The sequence below is a fragment of the Megascapheus bottae genome, chromosome 20, assembly GCF_031878675.1.
Source record: "Megascapheus bottae isolate mThoBot1 chromosome 20, mThoBot2.hap1, whole genome shotgun sequence".
Classification (NCBI taxonomy): Eukaryota; Metazoa; Chordata; class Mammalia; order Rodentia; family Geomyidae; genus Megascapheus; species Megascapheus bottae.
In genome coordinates this window covers 1610370-1632469 of record NC_143528.1, presented here as the reverse complement: position 1 = coordinate 1632469, position 22100 = coordinate 1610370, and the positions used below count along the sequence as shown (strand labels likewise).

General features: G+C 46.1%; 1 protein-coding gene across 2 annotated transcripts in view; it reads left to right on the top strand.

Annotated features, from left to right (window-relative positions):
- Nucleotides 1–16794, top strand: part of Gpat4 (glycerol-3-phosphate acyltransferase 4) — a 32041-nt gene extending 15247 nt beyond the window's left edge. For both annotated transcript variants that reach the window (XM_090353874.1, XM_090353875.1), the window contains exons 3-13: nucleotides 5234–5303; nucleotides 5818–6118; nucleotides 6842–6916; nucleotides 7728–7817; nucleotides 7965–8058; nucleotides 8584–8699; nucleotides 9296–9351; nucleotides 9711–9796; nucleotides 12548–12676; nucleotides 12764–12843; nucleotides 15029–16794. In XM_090353874.1, coding sequence (XP_090210000.1) covers nucleotides 5234–5303; nucleotides 5818–6118; nucleotides 6842–6916; nucleotides 7728–7817; nucleotides 7965–8058; nucleotides 8584–8699; nucleotides 9296–9351; nucleotides 9711–9796; nucleotides 12548–12676; nucleotides 12764–12843; nucleotides 15029–15137 — 1206 coding nt within the window. In that variant the 3' untranslated portion in view covers nucleotides 15138–16794. The remainder of the gene's footprint in view (nucleotides 1–5233; nucleotides 5304–5817; nucleotides 6119–6841; nucleotides 6917–7727; nucleotides 7818–7964; nucleotides 8059–8583; nucleotides 8700–9295; nucleotides 9352–9710; nucleotides 9797–12547; nucleotides 12677–12763; nucleotides 12844–15028) is intronic.
- Nucleotides 16795–22100: the final 5306 nt, after the last annotated feature.

Genomic DNA, 22100 nt, shown 5'->3' with positions numbered 1-22100 from the left:
ACATGCAGTGCCAATTGAATTACACCAAGAGATTAAATTTCTGATGCAGGAGTTGGGTAGGTAACAGTTTATAGTAGACTTGGCACTAGACCTGGATTTTCGAAGAGGATAGAACATTCTTCAGGTTCACTGGGTAAAGGTAAAAAGCCAGCACATAGTTCACTAGAGCAAAAAGAGTGCATGAAGCAGCAAAGTGGGTTTTTGTTTTGTTTTGTTTTGTTTTGTTTTTTTTGGAGTTCTAAATGGCTCCTGTGTCAGATATTTCTTTCCCAAGATTTGGGAAATTTTCAGTTGTTTCACTTAGTTCATTTGTTTGTACCTTGGTGCTTTCTTTTTTTTTTTTTTTTTTTAATTGTAATTAGTAAAAGGGTTACATGATATTTGCCAGATGGGCCGGGAGTTTGGCCTAGTGGTTAAAGTGCTTGCCTAGCATGCATGAAGATCCGGGTTAGATTCCTCAGTACCACATACATAGAAAAAAGCCGGAAGTGGTGCTGAGGCTCAAGTGGTACAGCTCTAGCCTTGAGAAAATCCAAGGACAGTGCTCAGGCCCTGAGCTCAAGCCCAGGACTGGCAAAAAAAAAAAAAAAAATTAAGATATTTGCCAGATAGAAGGTGCATTAATTCACATACATTGATACCCTTTCACATGTCTTGGTACCCATTATCCTCCCCCCCCACACCCCCCACCCGTCTTGGTTTTCCCCCCTTCCCTATCAAATTTCAAATAACCAAATACAAATAAATTCAATATATCAGATAACAAAGTGAGATACTATAACAATATGAGATACCCAAGGGACAGCAAAGGAGATGAGAGACAACATAGTACATTAAGGACAACAATCATTCGTTATATGGCTTTTGTTTCAATATCCTCAAGGTCCTTTCAATTAGCTTCATACTATATGGCCTTATGTATCAAGATTTTGCTCTATTGCAGATCTCTGCTAGTAGAGCCCAAGGTTTCTACTGATTATGACGAATGAGGGAAACCATTGAGCCTAAGTTCCTTTGAGTCTGGCTTACTTCACTTAATATGATTTTAAGTCTTTCCATTTCCTAACAAATGGGGCAATGTCATTCTTTCTGACAGGAGCATAGAATTCCATTGTGTATAAATACCACATCTTGTTGATCCACTCATCAACTGAGGGACATCTAGGTTGGTTCCATATCTTTGCTATGGTGAATAGTGCTGCAATGAACATTGTTGTGCTAGTGGATTTAGTATGCCCTTGTTTCTGGATGGTTGGGTAAATGCCAAGTAGTGGAATTGCTGGGTCATAGGGGAGTTCTATGTTTAGTCTTTTGAGGCACTGCCACACTGCTTTCCATAGTGGTTGCACTCCCACCAACAGTGTAGTAGTGATCCCTCCTGGCCACATCCCCTCCAGCATCTGTTGTCATTCGTTTTCCTGATCCTGGCCATTCTAGCTGGAGTGAGGTGGAATCTTAGAGTTGTTTTGATTTGCATTTCTTTTATGGCCAGAGATGTTGAGCATTTCTTCATGTGTCTATAGGCCATTGTTGTTTCTTCTTCAGAGAAGACTCTCTTTAAATCTTTGGCCCATTTTTTAATGGGATGGTTGTTACTTTGGAGATTAGTTTTGGAGTGATTCAATTTTTTGAGTTGTTGATATATTTTAGATATGAGGCCTTTGTCCGTTGTTTGGTTGGTGAAGATCTTCTCCCACTCTGTAGGCTTCCTAATTAATTTACTAGCTATGTCCTTTGCCATACAAAAGCTCTGCAGTTTAATGCAGTCCCACTTATCCAGCCTTTCTCTGATTTGTTGTGATTTTTGGTCCTTATTAAGAAAGTTTTGACCTGTGCCAAGGAGGCCTAGTGTATCTTCTTGTAAAGTTTTCAGTGTGTCAGCTTTTACCTCCAGGTCTTCAAAGTGGGTTTTGTGACCATTTATTTTATTAGATATTGGGAGGCCATTTAAGGTTTGAGCAAGAAAGTGATATGATTAGGCTCTGGCAGCATGTGTTCAGGTACAGGAAGGGAGGGTTGAAGAGGGAGAGGGGGGAGAAAAAGGGAGGGGGTGCGCAAGTGTGCAGTGAAGCCCGTGTTGGCCTGTATAGGTCAGAATAAAGGAGGGACGGAAGGAGCATGGAACAAGCAGATGTGAGGGAGGGCTTGGTGACATCGGAGGCCTGTGGAGTTGGAGGGCAAGGATGCCAGCTCCAAGACTGGAGTGTGCGGAGGAGGCTTGCTGCAGATTCTCAGTTGCTGCAGGGGGGTGCTGCCTGGACTTGTCATTGGCAGTGTGAGGCTGGCCCTTCTGTGAAATAAAGTGTAGGCTTGACAGTAGCTCCCTGAACATTATAGCCAAAGCAGGGAGAGGAGAGAGCTGTTAAAGGATGGAGTCTTTGCTGGGAAGTATAAGTCTGATGTTTTTCAGGGTCAGGTTCTTGGACATAACCAGTTGGTGGGAATGCAGTGGAGATTTGATTCAACTAGTATCAGAATTGTGTAGAGTGCCCATCAGAACAGCCCAATATTGTTAATGCCCTTACATTGACTTTGTCTGGGAGAAGCTGAAGGGGAAATAATTAAGTAATCTGATATGAATAGTCTTATAAATGACAGATCAGGGAGAAAAACAATTATAATGATGAAATGAACTCTGAACCTAGGATTCTTAATTTTATTCCAAAGTATCTGAAAACTACTTCCTAAAGTGACAGCTCAGAAGAGTTCCTGGTGTAGTTACTAGATATCACTATTATGCATTGGCCTGTGGTATAAGATAGGATTGATCTTTATGCCTTATTTCTGTCAGAGATCCTAACTGTAGGGATGCCTCCTGGATTAATATTTTCTATTGTTCTTAGTGAGCCCTGTACCCACATTTGAGCTTATGCTAAAGAAATGAGAGTACTGCAAAAAAGCCTCAAGAATGGATGGTTAGAGATCAGATTTTGCTTAAGTTGTACGAAAAGTCTTCAAACAAGAGGATTTAATGAACTTTTGGATGCTAGAGAATAACGTGCCTAGAAAAGTCTTGGAAACCTCACCCCATATCTTTCCTCTGCAATTCTATTGGGCACATCTTGATCTTTATCCTTTGTAATAAATTGTAAACAGAAGCAGTATTTCCCTGTAATCTGTGAACCACCTGAGCAAACAAAACAGCCCAGTGTGGGAGGTTATGGAAACCCCATTTCGTAGCCATTCAGAAGCACTAGTCACAATTTGGGCCCTGCTTTTGGTGTTTGGCAGCCTGTGTGAACTCACTCTCCAGGCATATAGTGTCAGGACTGAATTAAATTAGCTGCAGTTTGCTTAGTATATGCGTGTCCAGTCTCTTCTACTCCTCTAGCAGTGTTAGAAGTGTTTTGGGGAGTTGGTTTTCCCAGAGGCCCTTTCTTTCTCCCTCTATTAGGGCAAAGGTGGTTGAGTAAGCTGCCCTAGCCATCTCTTAACAGCTGTTCTCAGCTAATTGCCAGGTTTCTTCCAGCCCAACCTCTTGCTCCTTACCCTGTCACTGTGGACAGTACCTTAGTAAAGGGGATGAAGTGCTAGGGGTGTGTGCAGCCAGCTGAGCGCCAGCAGCAGTGGGTACTGCTGCAGACTCTTCCCATTCTTAAGAGACTGATGTGGCTTGCTGCTTGCTTCTTGCAGTGTAGTCTGAGTTTCAGAATTTAGCACAGAGTCATGTTTCTATTCTGATTATCCTTGCAATATCAGTATAGGATCCTGGCTAGAATGTGGAACCCTAAATATATGTGTTCATATTTTTAGATGTGTTTTAGATGTGTACATTTGGATGCTTGTGCTTTCTTATCAAATTTTTCTTACTTTTAGGAAACCAGGCAATTCATCTTCTTTCATTTTAGCAATTAACATTATCTACTCATAGAACCAGGGCATCAATGTTCACCTAATCTCAAATGTTGAAAAATGGGTTGGGTTTTCTCATTTCTGACTGTACTTTGAGTGGCTAACACTGAAGCCACCTATTGTTTTCTGGAGAATGGCATTTGAAGAGGTTTCCAGTTGAGGTCAGATCACTGATTAAATTCCCATCCAGTAGAACAGTCTTGTTGCTTTTTCATGCTCCACCAGCACAGTCTGGAGGGGGGTGGAATTGTTTTTTGTTCTTTTCATTTTTTGTTGGTCACTAGGCTTGAACTCTGGGCCACTTGAGCCACAGCACCACGTCCTCTACCAGTATAGTCCACCCTGAATGCCTCGGGTGCCATGCCTGTACAGCGTTGTGGTATTCTCTCTCCTGTGATAGAATTCTCTCCTTTGCGCCCTGTAAGAGGCATCTCTTGACCTCTCCTTTACCTCCTTTACTCACTGGAGGTGTTCTTTTTGGTAACATATTCCACAGGGGAATAAGTAAGCTGGCTTTCAATCTCTTACATGATAGAAGGACCCAAAGCAGACTCTGTTTATTCCAGGTAAAAAGACTGTACTCATGAAGGTAGAAAGCTCCAGTGAAAGCTGCTTCCCTAGCCTGGATTTTTTTTTTCTTTTTTCTTTTTTTAGTTGGACATGGGACTTGAACTCTAGGCCTGGGCATTGTCCCTAAGCTCTTCAGGTCAAGGCTACCGCCCTATCCCTTGAGCCACAAGTGCCACTTTTGGTTTCCTGGTAGTTAATCAGAAATAAGAGTATCACAGACTTTTTAGTGTCCGGGATGGCTTTGAACCTCAGATCCTCAGATCTCAGCCTCCTGAGTAGCTAGGATTATAGGTGTGAGCCACCACACCCAGCCAGGATTTTAGTAGTAATGATGACACCTAGTGTAACACACTTGTGTTTTCTAAGTTCTGTGACATACATGGTATATGTAAATGACCCTGCTAAGTAGTCTTGTTTTATAGATAAAGAGATCATGATTCTGAAAGTTAAATAAGTTCTTTATCTTCTTGAAAGCAAAAACTCACTTTTTGTGGTAATTTGATTGAAGGAGATCTGTCTTTGCTGGCTGTGTGCTGTTTGCTAGTGAGCTCCTCAGAGATCTGGAGACAGGTTCAGGTAAGTGAGAGGAGAGCCTGAGCAGCTGGCCTCAGCTCTTTGTGTTCCAGTTCTGTATAGTGGCTTTGGCCACCCTGGAAGAAGAGTGGAGCCTCTTTCATATCAGGTGCTAATTGACTACCATCTGCTCTCCACATTGGGACTGAGGCTTTCTTTCACAGAGTGGTTTTGGAGGTGCTCCTTGATTGAAAAGAATCTCATCCTTGTTCTGCTGTTTTGCTTTTTCCCTCCTCAGTGGGCTACCTTGAGAATGGAGAGAGGAGCCAAGGAGAAGAACCACCAACTTTACAAGCCCTATACCAATGGTAAGACTAATCCTTAGCCTGAGAGTCCTTTGAAATACGTCTCTAAGTGCTGTTGTTGGCACATTGGTTGAATTCATCTCTGTTGTTATAACACAAAAGAAAAGAGGTTGTTTGACTTCTAGTGGGTAGAAAATTAAGGCTCCCTAGCTGCTGTATGTAAAAGGGAAGAAAGAAGGGAAGGGTCTGGCATATGGCAAAAGAGGTCTCACAACCTTGAGGAGGGGCCAGGTTTGCATTTTGGAAACAAAATCCTAATACCATAGGAACTGCTTTATCCCTTAGATCTAGCCCACTCCCACGGCATGGTTTCCCTTAAGTAGGCAATAGGCCAGCAGCCCTGTGTCCTCATCCTCTTCCATGAGGCTGACCTCTGAGGTCTACCTCCTGTGGTACTGTTACAACTCCTTCATCTCTGGAGCATGCACTATACTTACACTTTGTTGGCTGTTTACCCTGAGTGTTTTTCACATAATTCCTGCAGTATGCCACTCAACAGATGTGTTGTATTTTTCAGGAATAATTGCAAAAGATCCTACTTCACTAGAAGAAGAAATCAAAGAAATTCGTCGAAGTGGTAGTAGTAAGGCTCTGGATAATACTCTGGAGTTTGAGCTCTCTGACATTTTCTACTTTTGCCGGAAAGGAATGGAGACTATTATGGACGATGAAGTGACCAAGAGGTTCTCAGCAGAGGAGTTGGAGTCATGGAACCTGCTGAGCAGAACCAATTATAACTTCCAATATATCAGCCTTCGGCTCACTGTCTTGTGGGGGCTAGGAGTGCTGATTCGGTACTGCTTCCTCCTGCCACTCAGGTGAGGACAAATGCAGTGAAGGAAGCCTGAGAGCTCTGCCTAACTCCATTCAGGGCCTCCTTACCTTTCATTTTAGAGAGAGGATAATGTGGTTCTTGCTCTAGCTTAGAAAGGGCATAAGTGGCAATTATTCTTTCAAGACCTTTCAAGATATTCAGGATAATAGACAGGAATCGTTGGGTTTCTTAAAGACAAACTGCTTGCCTGATCCAGGTGGGCTGAACCCAGCCAGGGAACATGGTGTCCTTTCTGGCCTGTCCTCTCTGAGCACGGCCTTCTTTCCTGACTCCTGCTTCTCTGATCCAGAGGCAATATTGAATTCTAGCTTTTTGTACCCTATGCTGTTTTGTGTGTTGTGCCAGATACGGGTACCTTCAGACCCTACTTCTTAGTGCTTCACAGAAGCTTTTGCTTCTGCCAAGCTGTAAAGCTAAAGAGAGGGGAAGCCAGCAGGACAGCAGGTGCCTGAGGGCAGCCAAACTGACTCTAGGGAGGCCTGTCACTCCAGCTGGTGAGGCTAAGGAAGCATATCAGTGAGGGTTAGTTTGGAATCACAGGGAGCTCTAGTTCTAATAAGCAATACCTATTTATGGGTAGAAATCTTTATTTTAAATTTTATTTTTTTGAAGTACCAGGTTTCACATTCAAAACTCCTGATTGCGTGAGTGTTTCCACATTCACTGTCCCTGGACTGCTGCAGTGTGCTCTTGTCTTCTCCTGCAGGATAGCTCTTGCGGTCACGGGGATCAGCCTGCTGGTGGTGGGTACCACTGTGGTGGGACAACTGCCAAATGGGAGGTGAGTAGAGTGTCAGTGTTCCTACAGGGAGGAGGAGGAGGTGGCATTCTGAGAATGGTGGTTCACACCAAAAGACCACTTGTTTTGATTCTGTGCCCAACCCAAGAATCTTAGATGGTTATAGAAACCTTTTGCTCACATTGGCATGCTCATTAAAAATGTTCATTTCCTGCCTGATCTTGATTAGTGACTGTTATCTAGGCCCTGCAACCCATAAATCCTTCCATTTTAAAATCCTCCCAGAGGAGGAGTCCAGGACTCAGATATTAACATGCTTCATTTATAGCATGTTTGGGGTTTTTGTTTGTTTTGTTGGTGCTGGGGATCAGAGCCAAGGCCCCGGCTCATACTAGTCAAGCTGTCTGTCACTGATTGCTCCCCCTAGCAGCACGGTGTTAGGTTCATAAGCTTATTAGAGAATAAATTCTAAAAATGGAATTGGAATATAGGGAGGGAGGGGTTGGTTTTGAATGTGCAGTGGGAAGTTGTAGAGCCAGTTCTGTTCTGCCAGGCTGTGAGGAGGCAGGCTGGATTCTGGTCCAACTTAAGGTAAGCAGCAAAGAAACCTAACAGACTCTGGTTCCTCTGTGCTGGGAATTGCAGGGCTGCATCTGTAATGTGGGCAGATGAAATCAGGCTACATTGCATTTCTTTGTTTCTCGTGGGTGGCTATAAAGATCAGAATCATGACAGAGCTTTACTATATGTTCCAATGCTTAGAATAGTGCTTGGCAGACTGGGGGTTAGTCAGCAGCTTGTCCCGTCTTCCTGCATGTCAAGCAATACTCCAGTTCTTACTGTGTTGTTGCAGGTTTAAGGAGTTCTTGAGTAAACATGTTCACTTAATGTGTTACCGAATCTGCGTGCGAGCCTTGACAGCCATCATCACCTACCATGACAGGTGAGGGGACTTGGTAGTGATGCAGTGGCTGAGAATGGAACCCACCTGCACTCAGCTGCAGGTGATGACACATGTGAGGTGAGAGTTGTTTCCCAAATGAATTCCCCCACACTCATTCTTGTTGCTTGCATACGTTTTTACCCTCAGGAAAAACCGACCAAGAAATGGTGGCATCTGTGTGGCTAATCATACATCTCCCATCGATGTGATTATTTTGGCCAGTGATGGCTATTATGCCATGGTAAGCAAGTTCTGTTTCTGTTGTTTTCTTGAAATGGGACTTATTTAGAAGAATCAACACTGGGAGACTTGTACTCTTCACAGAGCATAGAGTCACATGTGGGCCTAAACTAGATTCCTTTGGGGAATGCCTAGAACTTGGGTAAAAGCTGTTGTGAGCAGAATAAAGTAGCTAGAGGTTGTGCCCTGAATGATTGGTCTGGATATTTGGCATCCGATGGTAGAAGATTCTAGGGGAGAGCAGGACTTGAGAGCATTAGAGAATGTCCAGAAAAGGGTACTTGATAGAAGTTGAGGATGATTTGCACTGAAGTGCTCAGGTACATTTTTAGTTACAGATCTCTGGTACGACTCATAACAAGGAGAACTTTAGGATTGGGCAGACTGAGTAGTCGTTGTCTTGAGAGAAACCTACAGTTAGCAGTGAAGTATTAGAGGGTGAGGACTGGGATACTTACTTTGTGGGCCCAGGGGACAATTGTGTGAGAATGGATACACTGTTAATCATTCCTTTGTCTGGGACCAGGTGGGCCAGGTGCATGGGGGCCTCATGGGCGTGATTCAGAGAGCCATGGTGAAGGCCTGCCCACATGTCTGGTTTGAACGGTCTGAAGTGAAAGATCGCCATCTGGTGGCTAAGAGGTAAATGAACAAAATAAGCAGAAACCATTGTAGGAATAGAAAACTTAGAAAAAGATGTTTTGCTTCATGGTTTTGGAAGCAAGAATATCCAAAATTGGACATCTGTATCTGGCATGGCCTTTATGCCTTGTCATAACATTAATAGACAAGCAAGAGATTGTGCGTAGACAGACAAAATGAGGGGCTTCCTTGCTTTGCCCATGCTTGAGGTAACTAACCTAGTCCTGAGAAAAGCATTTATCGATCCTTCTTAAAAGTCTCTTAATGGCCTCATCTCCCAGCACCACCACAGTGACAGTCAGATGTCATCGTCAGTGTTGGAGGAGATGAAAGCACCATTGGGCCAAAGAGGTTTAATCCAGCGTAGCCACTGTGCAGTCAGATAGCCAGGGTTCACTGAGGGTATGGCAAATGCCTCCTTCAGATAGAACCAAGTCAGCAGTGTCCTCCGGGTCAGACTTTAGTATTGAACTGAACAGTTGTATGAATTTAAAAGTAGTCCTTCCTTTTGTTTGCTCATCTAATTAGTGTCAAACATAAATGCACTTTGATAACAGAGGGCAGAGGATCATCTGAGCTTTTATTTTGTTCTAAAGGCTGACTGAACATGTGCAAGATAAGAGCAAGTTGCCTATCCTTATCTTCCCAGAAGGTAAGAAGGGGTGATGACCATGAAGGGCTTTGGGGTGGGAGACCAGTTAAGATTGTGATCCCGATGTTTGCACTGGGTAATATTAGGTCCCATTCAGACTGTGAGTGAGACTGAAAACTGGACAAAGTTCAGAACGTTGCCTGAGTTGAGCAGTGTGGACTTTCTCAGTTCAGGATTCCCTTCTGTGGCATTGGCGGCAGACCATGGAGTTTCTTGCAGTGTCCCTCAGCCTTCCCAAGCCGACATAGCCACGGAGAGGATTTTCCTAGTTCTGTAAAGTGTTCATGACAAGGATGAGGACAGTTGGAATTACTGTAATTACATTATACTTAAATGTTTTACTCCTATCTGCATTTTAGGAACCTGTATTAATAACACGTCAGTGATGATGTTTAAAAAAGGAAGTTTTGAGATCGGAGCCACCGTTTACCCTGTTGCTATCAAGGTACAGGACCTCCAAGAGCACATGCTCTCTATCGTAGCTGCTCATTGTTACCTCTGGGCTGACCATGTCACCACGTGCTAACGGAGGACAATGTGCGCAGTAAGAGGCCCAAGAACTGGGCATTAGTGGAGGAACCAGATTTCAAAAATGGCAGGCCTCTCATCAGCTCTGTGTTTTCCCCTCTCACTTGCTGCCTCACTCCTCATAGAGCTGGCTCACTGGAGCACTCCACTTGGGAAGAGGGGGCAGCAGACTAGTTTAAGTGGAGGGAAGGACTGGCAGGCCCCATTAATGCCACAGTGCAATAACACTGCTGCTTGGATTGCAGCAGCATCTCATGTCACAAGCAGCTTCTCCACTCTGCGCAGCTCTTCGCAAACTTGTCCCTTCAAGCTCCCTGGACAGTCAGCTTCACACCTTTTTCTCTTCTTTCCTTCCCATTCTTTGAGTGTCACAGTGGGTCCACATTTTTTCTTATAGAATCCAGATCTGGGGTTGAGAATGTGGCTTCATGGCAGAGTGCTTATCTACCATGCATTAGGCCCTGGATTTGAATTTTAAAAATAGTAAGAACTTTTTTTAAGAAAATCTAGACCTCACCTCATTACTCTTGCCAAAAAAGGCTGTTGTCAGTATGGTCTGAGTACCTGGGCTGAAATCTCAGTAGAATCAGCAGTGAGCAAGGTCTATGGAGCATTGATTCTTGACCAGCTCCTGTGAGTTGCTTACTGCTGAGAGGGCACCAGGAGAGGCCGGCACGAGAATGATTGCAGGATGCCTTAGATGAACTGAACAAATTAGTGGAGAATGATGAGTCAGGGAATGGTCTCTCTCCTAACACACTGGGAGCCAGGCCTTGGGGAGCTGCTAGTGTGGTTGTCTTCACTTCAGTCATCCTTACACATCAGCTGCACCTGTGAGCTGCCTCTGGCGGATGGTTAAAATGCAGGTGCTGGGTTCCATGCCAGAGTTGCTGAGTGGACATTTTAACATGTCCTTGGCTAGTGGTAATCAAGAGCCTACTGGAAGTTTATTGCTCTAGAGAACAGTTCTTACCCATTGTTGTTGGAACATGGGCTCCTCTGCAGAGCAAATACATGTAAACTTTGTATGAATTTTCATTCGATCTGTAGAATAAAGTGGATAACCTGAACAGTGTCAAGGCTCATCACATCTCCATGGAAGTTAAGTCACTTTTGAGGTTCTATTGTACTTTGAGCTTTTGCCTTGTTTGTGTAGTGTCACCTCAGAGTAGAAAAGAAATTGAGCTCTAATCAAGGTGCATGCTACTCACCATGCCTGGCTAACAGCATTTTCTTATAGTTCTGCACTTAGCTAATTCATTGAAATTCTCCCTTAGCTTTCCTTTAGTGAACTCATTAGCCTTCTACAGTTATATCTAAATTTCTTAGTTTCTGTTAGTTAATATTTTTTGTAGTTAGGTATATAATCTTAACATACTTGATTTTATTCAAAAACTAAGGCTGAAAAGGCCTAAAAAAAGATCATACCGCTGGGTGTGGTGGCTCACGCCTGTAATCCTGGCTACGCAGGAGGCTGAGATCTGAGGATAGAGGTTCAAAGCCAGCCCAAGCACTAAAGAACCTAAAGAACAAGAGACTCTTATCTCCAATTAACCACTAGAAAACTGGAAGTGACGCTGAGGTTCAAAGGGGTAGGGCAGTAGCCTTGAGCTGAAGAGCTCAGGGACAGTGCCCAGGCCCAGAAGCCAAGCCCCTGCAGCCCAAGGCCCACTCTGCAGGTGGTCCTCCCAGGAAAAAGGAGGCATGTTGGCCCAGGAGAACAAATTGAAGTTTTATCTTCTTTTATTTCTCCTCTCTTCATTCCCTAGTCTTGCACTGTTATCCCTCAGCAGAGTCTTCCCCCTGTTTATCACAGCCCTTCTACTCCGTGCTTCATGCATCCTCAATGCCCAGTGCTTCCTGTTACTTCTTTTGTAACTTTCTCCTTCAGCTCATCTTAAACCAGAATTTCCCTTTCCTCTTGGGATTGCTGTTTGGTCAGAGGAAGGTTTGTAACTACAGCTATATTTTCCCAAAGATGCCATTGAAGAGAGCTTTTACCTCCACATGCCTGCTTCTCAGTGGGAAGTCCAGTACTCAGTTACAATCTTGTGAGACAATCGTCAGTAGATAACCATTCACTAGTGGGCACAGCTGAATTCTTCTTGCCCAAACAGATCATTCATGTTGTTAAATTATAAATACATAAATTGCATTTGTAATTGCATTTAAGTAATAAAAGCATATCATAAGCTCTCTTATTGGTTTTTCAGTCTGGGGCATGGGGAAAGATATAAAAAAGCTGGCACTTATACAAGAAGATACTTAATTTGGGTGTACATTACTCATGTTTCTAAGGGAATGCCATGATGTTGGGGGTAGTTAATAAGAGGGGGCAGGTGGAGGTGGTGAAATGTTGGCAGTAGTTGGATTTGGGAAATGGGTGGTGTATGGGAGTAGATTATCCTGTTCTCTGGTTTGGGAGTATCTGGAAAATTTAATAAGTCTGCGTGTGTCTGTGAGTGAGAATGAAGCAAATTGCTGATGGAGGATGGTAGTCAGTACAGAGCTGAGGACAGAGCCGGAGTGTAGCTCCAGAGCGGAACTGCCATGAGCAGAGCTGCCTTCTTACTGTTCTCGTGGGAGCAGCACTCTGCCAGGGCTGCCTGGTGAGTCCGTTCAGTGGTCAGACGCCCACATCTGACCTTCCTCCTTCCTGTGTTTCCAGTATGACCCTCAGTTTGGTGACGCATTCTGGAACAGCAGCAAGTATGGGATGGTGACCTACCTGCTGAGAATGATGACCAGTTGGGCCATTGTCTGCAGCGTTTGGTACCTGCCTCCCATGACCAGAGAGGTAGGAGCCGCCAGCCCCACGGCCCTCTCCACACCACGTCTGTCACCATGAGTCTGGCCCTGAGGTCTGATTTGTTCTTTGTTACAGAAAGATGAAGACGCTGTGCAGTTTGCTAACAGGGTGAAGTCTGCCATTGCCAGGCAGGGAGGATTGGTGGACCTGCTGTGGTAAGTAAAAGCAGCAGTTAGCTGAGTGAGTCAAGACCCAAACATACCCAAGCAGGTGCCCAGTTTCCTTTCAAGGGCTTCTCCCTGCTGATGTGGTGGTAAAACCCCACACCTGTCCTGGAGAGGGAGGAGGGGCCAGAATCCTTTTCCCTGGTTTCTCCACAGAATTGCCTTGGCCTGCCTTTCCTTCCAGAACATGGAGCCAGGCACTGGGAACAGAGCTGACTGCTTTCTTGGGATTTGTCCAATCTACCAGGGGACACATGTGGTTACCATCTCTAGAGGGGGATGACCCGTGGCTGGTGTGGCAGTCTCCTAGGAATATGGAGCTTTCTCTGATCTCTGTGCGTTTAGACTATCCTTAGAAAGACATTTCATTTATTGCATTTTGCTTGTTACCTACTAGAGAAGACGTTGACACACTTTTTTTGTAAAGTTAGTAAATGTTTTAGACTTTATGGGCCATATTATGTCTATTGCAACCCCTTCTGCCATTCTGGTATATCCAGAAAATGAATTAACGTAGTTGTAATAGATGGGAGGCTGGATATGGCCTTTAGGCTGGAGTTTACTACGCTCAACCCAGCGTGTGAGGTACTTATGCTCCACATCTGGAGAGCCATCGAGACATATGCTGCTTCAGATAAACTTTGCCACACTGTGGAAATGTTAGCTTTTGAGACAAGGATCAATGTTGTGAGTGCTGGTGCACAACTACTCAGCTGCTCAAGAAGTGGAGTATTATCAACTAGAGGCCAGCTCAGACAAAACCAAAAAGTGGTAGTTAAGTCCTCGGTTCAGTCCCCAGTAGTGCAGAAACTTTTTTTTTTTTTTTTTTGGTCTGTCATGAGGCTTGAACTGGGCACTGTCCCTGAACTCTTGAGCTCAAGACTACCACCCTACCCCTGGGCCTGGGTGTTGTCCCTGAGCTCTTCAGCTCAAAGCTTCTACCCTACCCTTGAGCTACAGCACCACTTTCAGTTTTCTAGTGGTTAATTGGAGATAAGAGTCTCACATCTTTAATGCCCGGGCTGGCTTTGAACCGAGATGTTCAGTTCTCGGCCTCCTGAGTCACAAGGATTACAGGCATGAGCCACCGTGCCTGTCCAGAAACATTTTTTTTTTTTAAATAAATGTAAGAGTCAGCTGCAGATGGGATTTGACGAGGTTGGCATAAGAAAACAAAAGGTAGCCTCTACACTACACTGGGGTGGCCCCACAGTGAGAGGCCACTATTTCCACTGGCACTTACTTAAAAGTGGTCAAGTTACTTTCTCTAATGTCACCAAGTAAGCTCTGGAGCCGGATTTGGAACACAAGCTGACCGGCTTTTTGAGTTAGGAAATTTATCTGTACCTCCATGTTCCCTTGTCACCAAGCATTGCTGTCAGCCATGCATTTTAGAATAGAGCAGGGAGTTGGGGTGTGGGTGGGAATGGGACTGGGAAGGAGGAGATGCAGGTCTAGAGTAGTTAGAGGTATGCAGAGGTGTGGATTGGTAAGGCCATCACCCTGAGAGCAAGCAGTCTGAGGGGTGGCTGGCTTACAGTACTGTCTATAGAGTGTAGACGAGGTAAGAACTTACATTTCCCTAGGGCTGGGTGAGCCACTTATGGCACTTGCCTGTTACACGTAACACTGTAGGCTTCATCCCAGAACTTTTCCCCCCAGTCCTGGGGCTTAAATTCAGGGCCTGGGCACTGTCCTTTGGACTTTCTCAAGGCTAGAGCTCTACCGCTTTACTGAGGAATTGAACCTGGATCTTCGTGCATGCTAGCACTCTACCGCTAGGCCAAGCTCCCGGCCAGGAGTGAATTTTATAGGTAACATTCTATAAAGGAATTTATGGATGCTTTGAATCTCAGTACTTTCTAAAGCACTCTTTTCCTTCTGGGGACACTGCAGTGAGTGCCTTATTGTCCTCTGCAGTGTAACCCAGAGATGAATGTTAGTCACAAAAATGTCAAGCTCCCTGCACAGGGTGTGTTGTTAGAATGTGTGTTCATCGTGAACTGTACCCTCCCTCGAGTTCCCAGGAGCTGGAGTGGTTATGCAGTCCTCTTGATGAGAGGCTTGGCGTCCTGTGTTTCCTGCTGGCCTTGCTGGCTCCCAGCTGTTTGGTGTATCTCCGGGATGGGGCTGGCCAGAGAGCCTTTCTGCTGTGACACGGGCCTTTCTCTCCTAGGGATGGCGGGCTGAAGAGGGAGAAGGTGAAGGACACATTCAAAGAGGAGCAGCAGAAGCTGTACAGCAAAATGATTGTTGGAAACCATGAGGACAGGAGCCGTTCCTGAGTCTGCACGCCGTGCTGGCCGGAGCATGGCCTCCCAGCCCTGACAGTGAGCCAGCGGAAGATGCTGCTCCCACTCTACCACCACTACCGCCGCCGCCGCCACCGCCGAGCCCTGCTGCTGCACCCTTCCACTCGGATCCCAGGACTCCAGCTTCTTCAGAGCCACACACGGCTACCTGGGCTCACGTGCTGTGGAGCTGCCGGTGCTCCGGCCAGGACGAGATGCCGCCTTCTTCCCTTACGATAAGCCCGCTGGAGGAGTGCCATTAAAGTCAGCTCTCCACCTGCGCTCGTCTTGGGCTGAGTGGTTGGGAGGCCCGGCCTCAGCCTTGGTAGGGTGTTGGGATTCGGTCCTGTGGTTTCCTGTGTACCAGGGACTTACTAAGGGAGGCCTGCGCGTGGCTCCTGAGGAGAGGTGCGCTGCCGGGCTTGCCCCAGACTTCTGCAGACCCCGTGAAAAGAAAGAAGACTTGCTTGCAGGAGCACTGGGCCAGATGAAGTTTGTAAATTCTGGATCCCCTGCTTAAGAAGGGGTGTCACGGGCTGGATAGAGGCCAGTGCCCCCTTGACCAGTCTGTGACAAGAGCCATCAATCTGTGTTCAATTCCAGGCTGAGCCTGCATTTCCCATGAGACTTGCACTTTGTTTAATGTGTGCCTCGTCTTCCCCGTGCGTGTCATGGGTCAGCAGGGGAAGGGATGGTGGTGACATCTACCTCACAGGGTTGTGTGGGGACACAAGTGCTGCCATGAGTGAAGAACATATGTGATGTGTCATGTCACAGGTCCAGGTTCATGGAACGTGGCAAGACAGTCAGCTCAAAGCTGTGCACAGGGCTTTGGGCATGTTTCGTGAGTAAATAAAGACTGGATGGTGAATGAATTGAGGGACTTTCCCTTTACTCTCTGCCCCTCGAAGGTAGCCCCGAAGAAAGGTATTCCCTGTCAAGTTTAGTTCTTGTACTTGAACATACTAAGAACCCTGGGGTGGCAGGGTCTGCACCTGATATGCAGAATGAGGGTAAACTGCTTATACCCAGCATTTGCACATCTCTGGTTAGTTTACGGTTTCCAGAATAGACTGGTTTTTCCACAGATGGAGCCATGGGATTGGAGGTGTATGCAAAGCCTTGGTTGGTTGAGGCGGAGGAGCTGGGGGCTGAGTTGGGGCAGTGTAGTGTAAGAGTGGGACAGAGGTCCTGAGGATGGGTGAGGAGCCAGGCCAGGCAGACAAGGGTATTGGCTTACCTTGAGTTCCACACAGCCACTTCAAAGGCAGATCCAGAGCCAGCCTTCCTTGAGAGATCGGCTCACTTTTCAGTGTTCTGGGAGAGAGGGAGGTTTGCCTCAACCACCCCATCCATCTGTCCCTCCCTCCCTCTCTTCTTCCTCGTTCCTTCATGCCATTATGGAAAGACCAGGACACCTCTCAGGATTTTGTACCGGCTGCGGTAAGTGTCACCTTGGACTTGGCTTGTGCTGTGAGGGAAGCCTGCTCTTGAGGCTTCGAACTGTCATTCAAGGCCCCTGTTCTGTTTGGTGGTATCCCTGCCACCTTCCCTCACCTCCCCACATAATTGCCTGTTTCTTTAACCTGTCCTGTTGCTATCCCCTGAAAAGCTCTTTTCTCTCAAATAAAAACACTGTTATGACTAAAAATGCCTCTTATGAACTGTTTTATGGGATGTTTGAGAATAAAAGGTTTTCAGCTTGTAAAGGGGCTGGTGTGTATAATGTCAGAGCCAGTTGGAATGCTATTTACAAATTGGTTTTCTAAGTCAAGTTCTTGTGAGATTTCTCACGAAGTAGTTGCTTTTATTTATTTCATGATGTGCCTAGGGGATTTTGTTTTGGTTTTGCTAGTCTCATATTCCACACACCTGTTACCGGTAATAGGGAAGCGATAAGAGGAATGTGAATTATACCCATGAAAATGAAATCTGTACCGTCAAGTGTTAGTTAAGGCAATTTAGGTCCGCCTACTTCCCATCCCTTTGAGGGTTTTTTTTGTTTGTTTTTTGTTTTGTTTCGGCCAGTCCTGAGGCTTGAATTCAGAGCCTGGGCACTGTCCCTTAGCTTTATTTGCTCAAGGCTAGCACTTTTACCACTTGAGCCACAGCTCTACTTCTGGCTTTTTCCTATTTATGTGGTACTGAGGAATGGAACCCAGGGCATCATGCATGCTAGACAAGCACTCTACAACCAAGCCACATTCCCAGTCCCCTGCCCATCGTCTTTAACGGGATCCTGTGGGCCTAGGTTGTCCTGGAGTTTGAATATTGATTTGAGATTACGGAGTTGGGTCTGTAGAAAAAATCTCACAACATTCTCTAAACTGCTCTCAGACCCCTTCCCTGATTGACTGGGGCAGTGGCCAGATTCAGCCTGCTTCCTTCCACACTTGCTGCTTCATTGCTGTTTTCTTTATATCTGTGTTTCTTGAGACATAACCAAGGACTTGGGTTGTGACTTCTAAGGCCTTCTACCTCTGCAATGTAATGTTTGCCCCCAATGCCACGGTTTGAACTCAGGGCCTCATGCATCACTTGCTCTGCTTGCTTGCTTGCTTGCTCAGCTGGTGCTCTTGAGCCACCCAGCTTTTGCTGGCTGTTTTGTAAGGTGGACTCTTTTTTTTTTTTTTGTCCTGGAGCTTGAACTCTGGGCCTGGGCACTGTCCCTGAGCTTTTCAGCTAAAGGCTACCCTACCCCTTGAGCCACAGTGCCACTTCCAGTTTTAAGGTGGTTAATTGGAGATGAGTCTCATGGACCTTTAGTGACCCGGCTGGCTTTGATCCTCAGATCTCAGTCTCCTGAGTAGCTAGGATTACAGGTGTGAGCCTAAGGTGGAGACTTTGTCCAAGCTGGCTTCAAGCTCAGTCCTCCAGATCTCTTCTCCTGAATAGGATTACAGGTGTGAGCACCTGGTGTCCAATTGATAACTAAATTTTGAGCTTTTCACTCAAATTGGCTTTGGTTTTAAAATAAAGCATTTGGAGCCATTTGTTCCCCCCAAACCAGGCTAATGATGCAGGCCTTTTTTTTCTCTGCAGGGGTCCCCATGTGTGGAACTGACCTCAAAAAGTGTAGGTGATGTGAGCCAGACCCACACTTCTTGAGTTGAGCTACTTAAGATGTGAATTAAAGACCAATTTTTCATGGAAACGTGAGCCTTTTGCAGCTAGAGAAAAGTTTCCAAAGTATCAGTCAAGCACAACTGACGGGAAGCTCAGTAGATGGCTCTATAACCAGAGCTAAATGAGCAAACTTGAAAGAGTAGTTTCCAGAGGCAGTGTGACAGAGAACTATCCTGGGGACATAATTTCTTGTAGCAGGCCCTACTCCCTCTACGCCCCTCCCAGACAAAGGCTTGATGTGGAGGGACAGTGAACGGGCCAGTGACAAGGGACCTCTCAGGTCTTTGTGACAGAACCATTGGTGGGTACAGACCCTAAATATTGTATAGAAACCAGATCTATGAACCCTGCTGCTTCCTAGAATTGGCCAGTGTCAGGATCTGCTCCCCAGTTTGTGCAAGATGCCTGTGGGAAGGCACATCACCTGCTATGCATGTTGGGTGGCCAGACTCTTCAGATACACCCATCCTGTGCAGCCTGGGTTGTCGGGGCGGGAAGGCAGCACATGCACACTGACTCTTGGACAGGTTAAGAGCCGACCATCCAGCCATCCGTCTTCCGTTGCACTCACACCCCTCTCCCCTAGTCAATATGTCTCTCTCCGATGGGAAAGTTAATAAATTTTGCTCTAGATTAAAAGTATTGATCATTTCATTTGTAAACGATAAATAAAAAGGGGGAACTTTTCATTGCACCAGGGGTAGTGTCTGGTGTATTTTGCTGGTGAAATTTAGCTCGCTGTTGGGGGGTGGGTTTCTCATATGCATTCCGGCCGGCCGGCTGCATTGATTTCCTATTAGTCTCCCAGCACCACCCAGTAACACATCATTTCACTACCTGCTATTAATGGTCTTTTGATAAATAATCACTTGTAAGTCAATAAATTTTTATTAAACAGTGTGGCTGTTTGATTTATTAAAATCCGACCGTGTTTGTCTGGGAGAAAAGGGATGCTGAATTGAAGTGGAGGTTTTCATACATCTTCCTGACGCCGAGCAGTCACCGCGCACTCCAGAGAAAAACAATTGCATTTTAACAGAAACAAAACAGCCAAGTTTGGAACTTGGGCCCAGGGAAACTTTATCTTCGTCAGTGTGGGGCTTATTGTATAGGGAGCTGCCGCAGGCTGAGGCCACCTCCGCTGAGTCAAGAACTTTGCTTCTGAGAGTGATGAGGTTTCCGGGCTATTTTCTGGGCTGGCTCCAAGGCACCTGTGCAGGTGTCATAGGACTGGAGCCATCTTCCATTAGAAATCAGAGATGTTGCCACAGGTGGTGGCTCACACCTGTAATCCTAGCTACTCAGGAGGCTGAGATCTGTGAATCAAGGTTCAAAGCCAGCCCGGGCACAAAAAGACCTGAGACTCTTATCTCCAATTAACCTCTAGAAAATGGGAAGTGGGGCTTGGCTCGAGGGGTAGGGTAGTAGCCTGGAGCTGAAGAGCTCAGGGACAGCACCCAGGCCCAGGGGTAGGGTGGTATCCTTGAGCTGAAGAGCTCAGGGACAGCATCCAGGCCAAGTGCAAGCCCGATCACCCACAAGAAAGAAACAAAAGCAATCAGAGATGTTGGACTGTCGGACATTTTAGCTGCCTTTCTGGCCTAATCACCAAAACCACATCTTGGGCAGGATATGCAGAGAGAGAAAGAGAGAGAGAGAATTTGTTGTTGAGAGCAAGCCAGTAGCAGAGATTGAAAGTCTTCGTGAGCTTACCATTGGCAAAAGAGTTGGTGTGAAGCTTGACACATTTTCATTAAAACCTGACTGTAGATAGACTTACAGAAAGCTGCCGAGCTACTGCATACAGAGCCTAAAAAGATGTTATGGGGAAGGAAAAATCCCCTTTGTGTGGCTTTGAAAGGGGGGATATTCGTGAGTCCAGCTGAGGGCCAGGAAATGCCACAGAGGTGAGTATTTACACAGTGCTACTCTGCAAAAGCTACTCTAGCTACTTGGGCCCAGGGTGCAGAAGGTTGATAGAGGAGCCTAGCCTCTCTCTGGTGGTCCTTGGGTCTGTAGCCTAGGCTGGTTTTTGAGCTCCTGGCCCTCCTGCTTTGGTTTCCTAACTAGTAGGCATGCACCACCAATCCTGCCTCAATCCATTTTCAACATCAAGAAGAAACTTCCATGTTTCATTTGAGGCCCCATCTCTAGCCTTTGTTGATTCTTCTCTCCTTGTTTCCCCTGCGCAAGTTCACTGTGCTCTTGGGTAGGAGGATTTTGATGGAAAAGCTGGAGAAGAATCTGAATCTCTTGTGCTCTGAGTTGACTTGTGAATTGAGATGCATCAAATGAGGAAAGGAACAAATTGCTTAGAGACTACCCTGCTAGCTGCTAGTGGAGGATTGGGGGAGGGGGATGAAATTGGCACAAAGGTGTGACAAGGGGGTGTGGGTATCATACCTATTGATGCAGGAGAAGGCAGTCAATATAATTTGGAGGTTGGGTGGCAGGTGGGGGGGGGGGACTCTTTCCCTTGGCAGGAAGGGAGAAGAAATGAAGCTTCCAGGAAGGAAGGTCTGGTGATTCTTGGGACAATGGCAATTGTTCTTGCCTTTGATCACATGGCCAGGAAATGCATCTAGAGTGTTTGAGGCTTTTGCAGCTCAGAATGCAGGGGTGTGCTCAGTCTTCCCATCTGATTCCACACAGGATCAGATCAGAGAGATCCTCAGGCTCCTTGAACCCTATCCTGCCTGGCTTCAGAGCAGCACAAGCATTTGCCTCCGTAAGGAGCTTGAAAACCCAGGTGAGCAGCAGAGCGGGACCAGAGCTCTGCTGTCCCCATTCCTGAAGCCTAGGCAGGGCTCCGGTTCCCAGATTGATTCCCGGCTGTGATTTGTCATCTCTCCCCGGCAGGCGCTGGTTTCTCTTGCTTCGGGAGGCCCCTTCGACACCTGCTTTATTTTTCTTCCTGCGCTGACGTGACGGGAGACAGGTGTTAAACTACTTAATCACTTTAAAATTGTTTTAATTTTCTGTTTTTTATTGATCTCTACAGCACCAATTAATCAGCTCACTGGACCAGGCAGTTAGTACATTAAAAATTGTCAGAGAGGCCGTGCATCTTGCAAAATGTCTAAAAAATATTCGGCTAGCAAATTTTGTTTTTCTTTAGCATGCAACAGTCCTCAGTGTAGAACTCCCACTTAGAAGGGGTTCCCAACTGAGGGAACATTTGGGGTACAGAAGGAATGCTGGCTAGGGGACTATCTGCAGGAATAACAGAAACAGAGGTCTTTCAGCACCCATTTGCCACCGGCTTGCTTTCTTGTACTTGTGTGGGGTTGTGGAGCTGCGCTGGGTCTCCTTTCCGCTGTGGTGGGTGTTGGATGTGGTTTTGTGTGGAAGGGAACACTTGCTCAGCATGTGTTTTGACCCTGCAAGGGCAGAACTTTCATGTCAGGGACTGGCCTGTGGCCAGGCCCAGCCCCCCAGCTCACTCTCTCTCCCATGGCTGTCAGCACTTTTGATTTATTCAACATGTCCAAAGCCACCTCCCCTGGGGTAGTGGCCAGCTGAACTTGGTACGCTGTGTGGCAGGCAGCTAGGAGTCTTGTCACCCTTCCATTGGCCTAAGGGCCTTCCGTGGAATGTTCTGGGCAGGCAAACACTACTGCCACCACCACCCTCCCTGCATTACACACTTGTCTTTTGCTACTCTTTTTGCCAATGATTCATTAGTTACCCAGCTGTACTTTCTGTCTTACATAAAGCATAGACTATTCAGAGGTTTCATGATTTCTTCTTAAGAGCAGAAATTCGTTTTCTAATTTCTCTTCTTTTGGGGAAGGTGGGAAGGGGCTGTCCTGGGGCTTGAACTCAAGACCT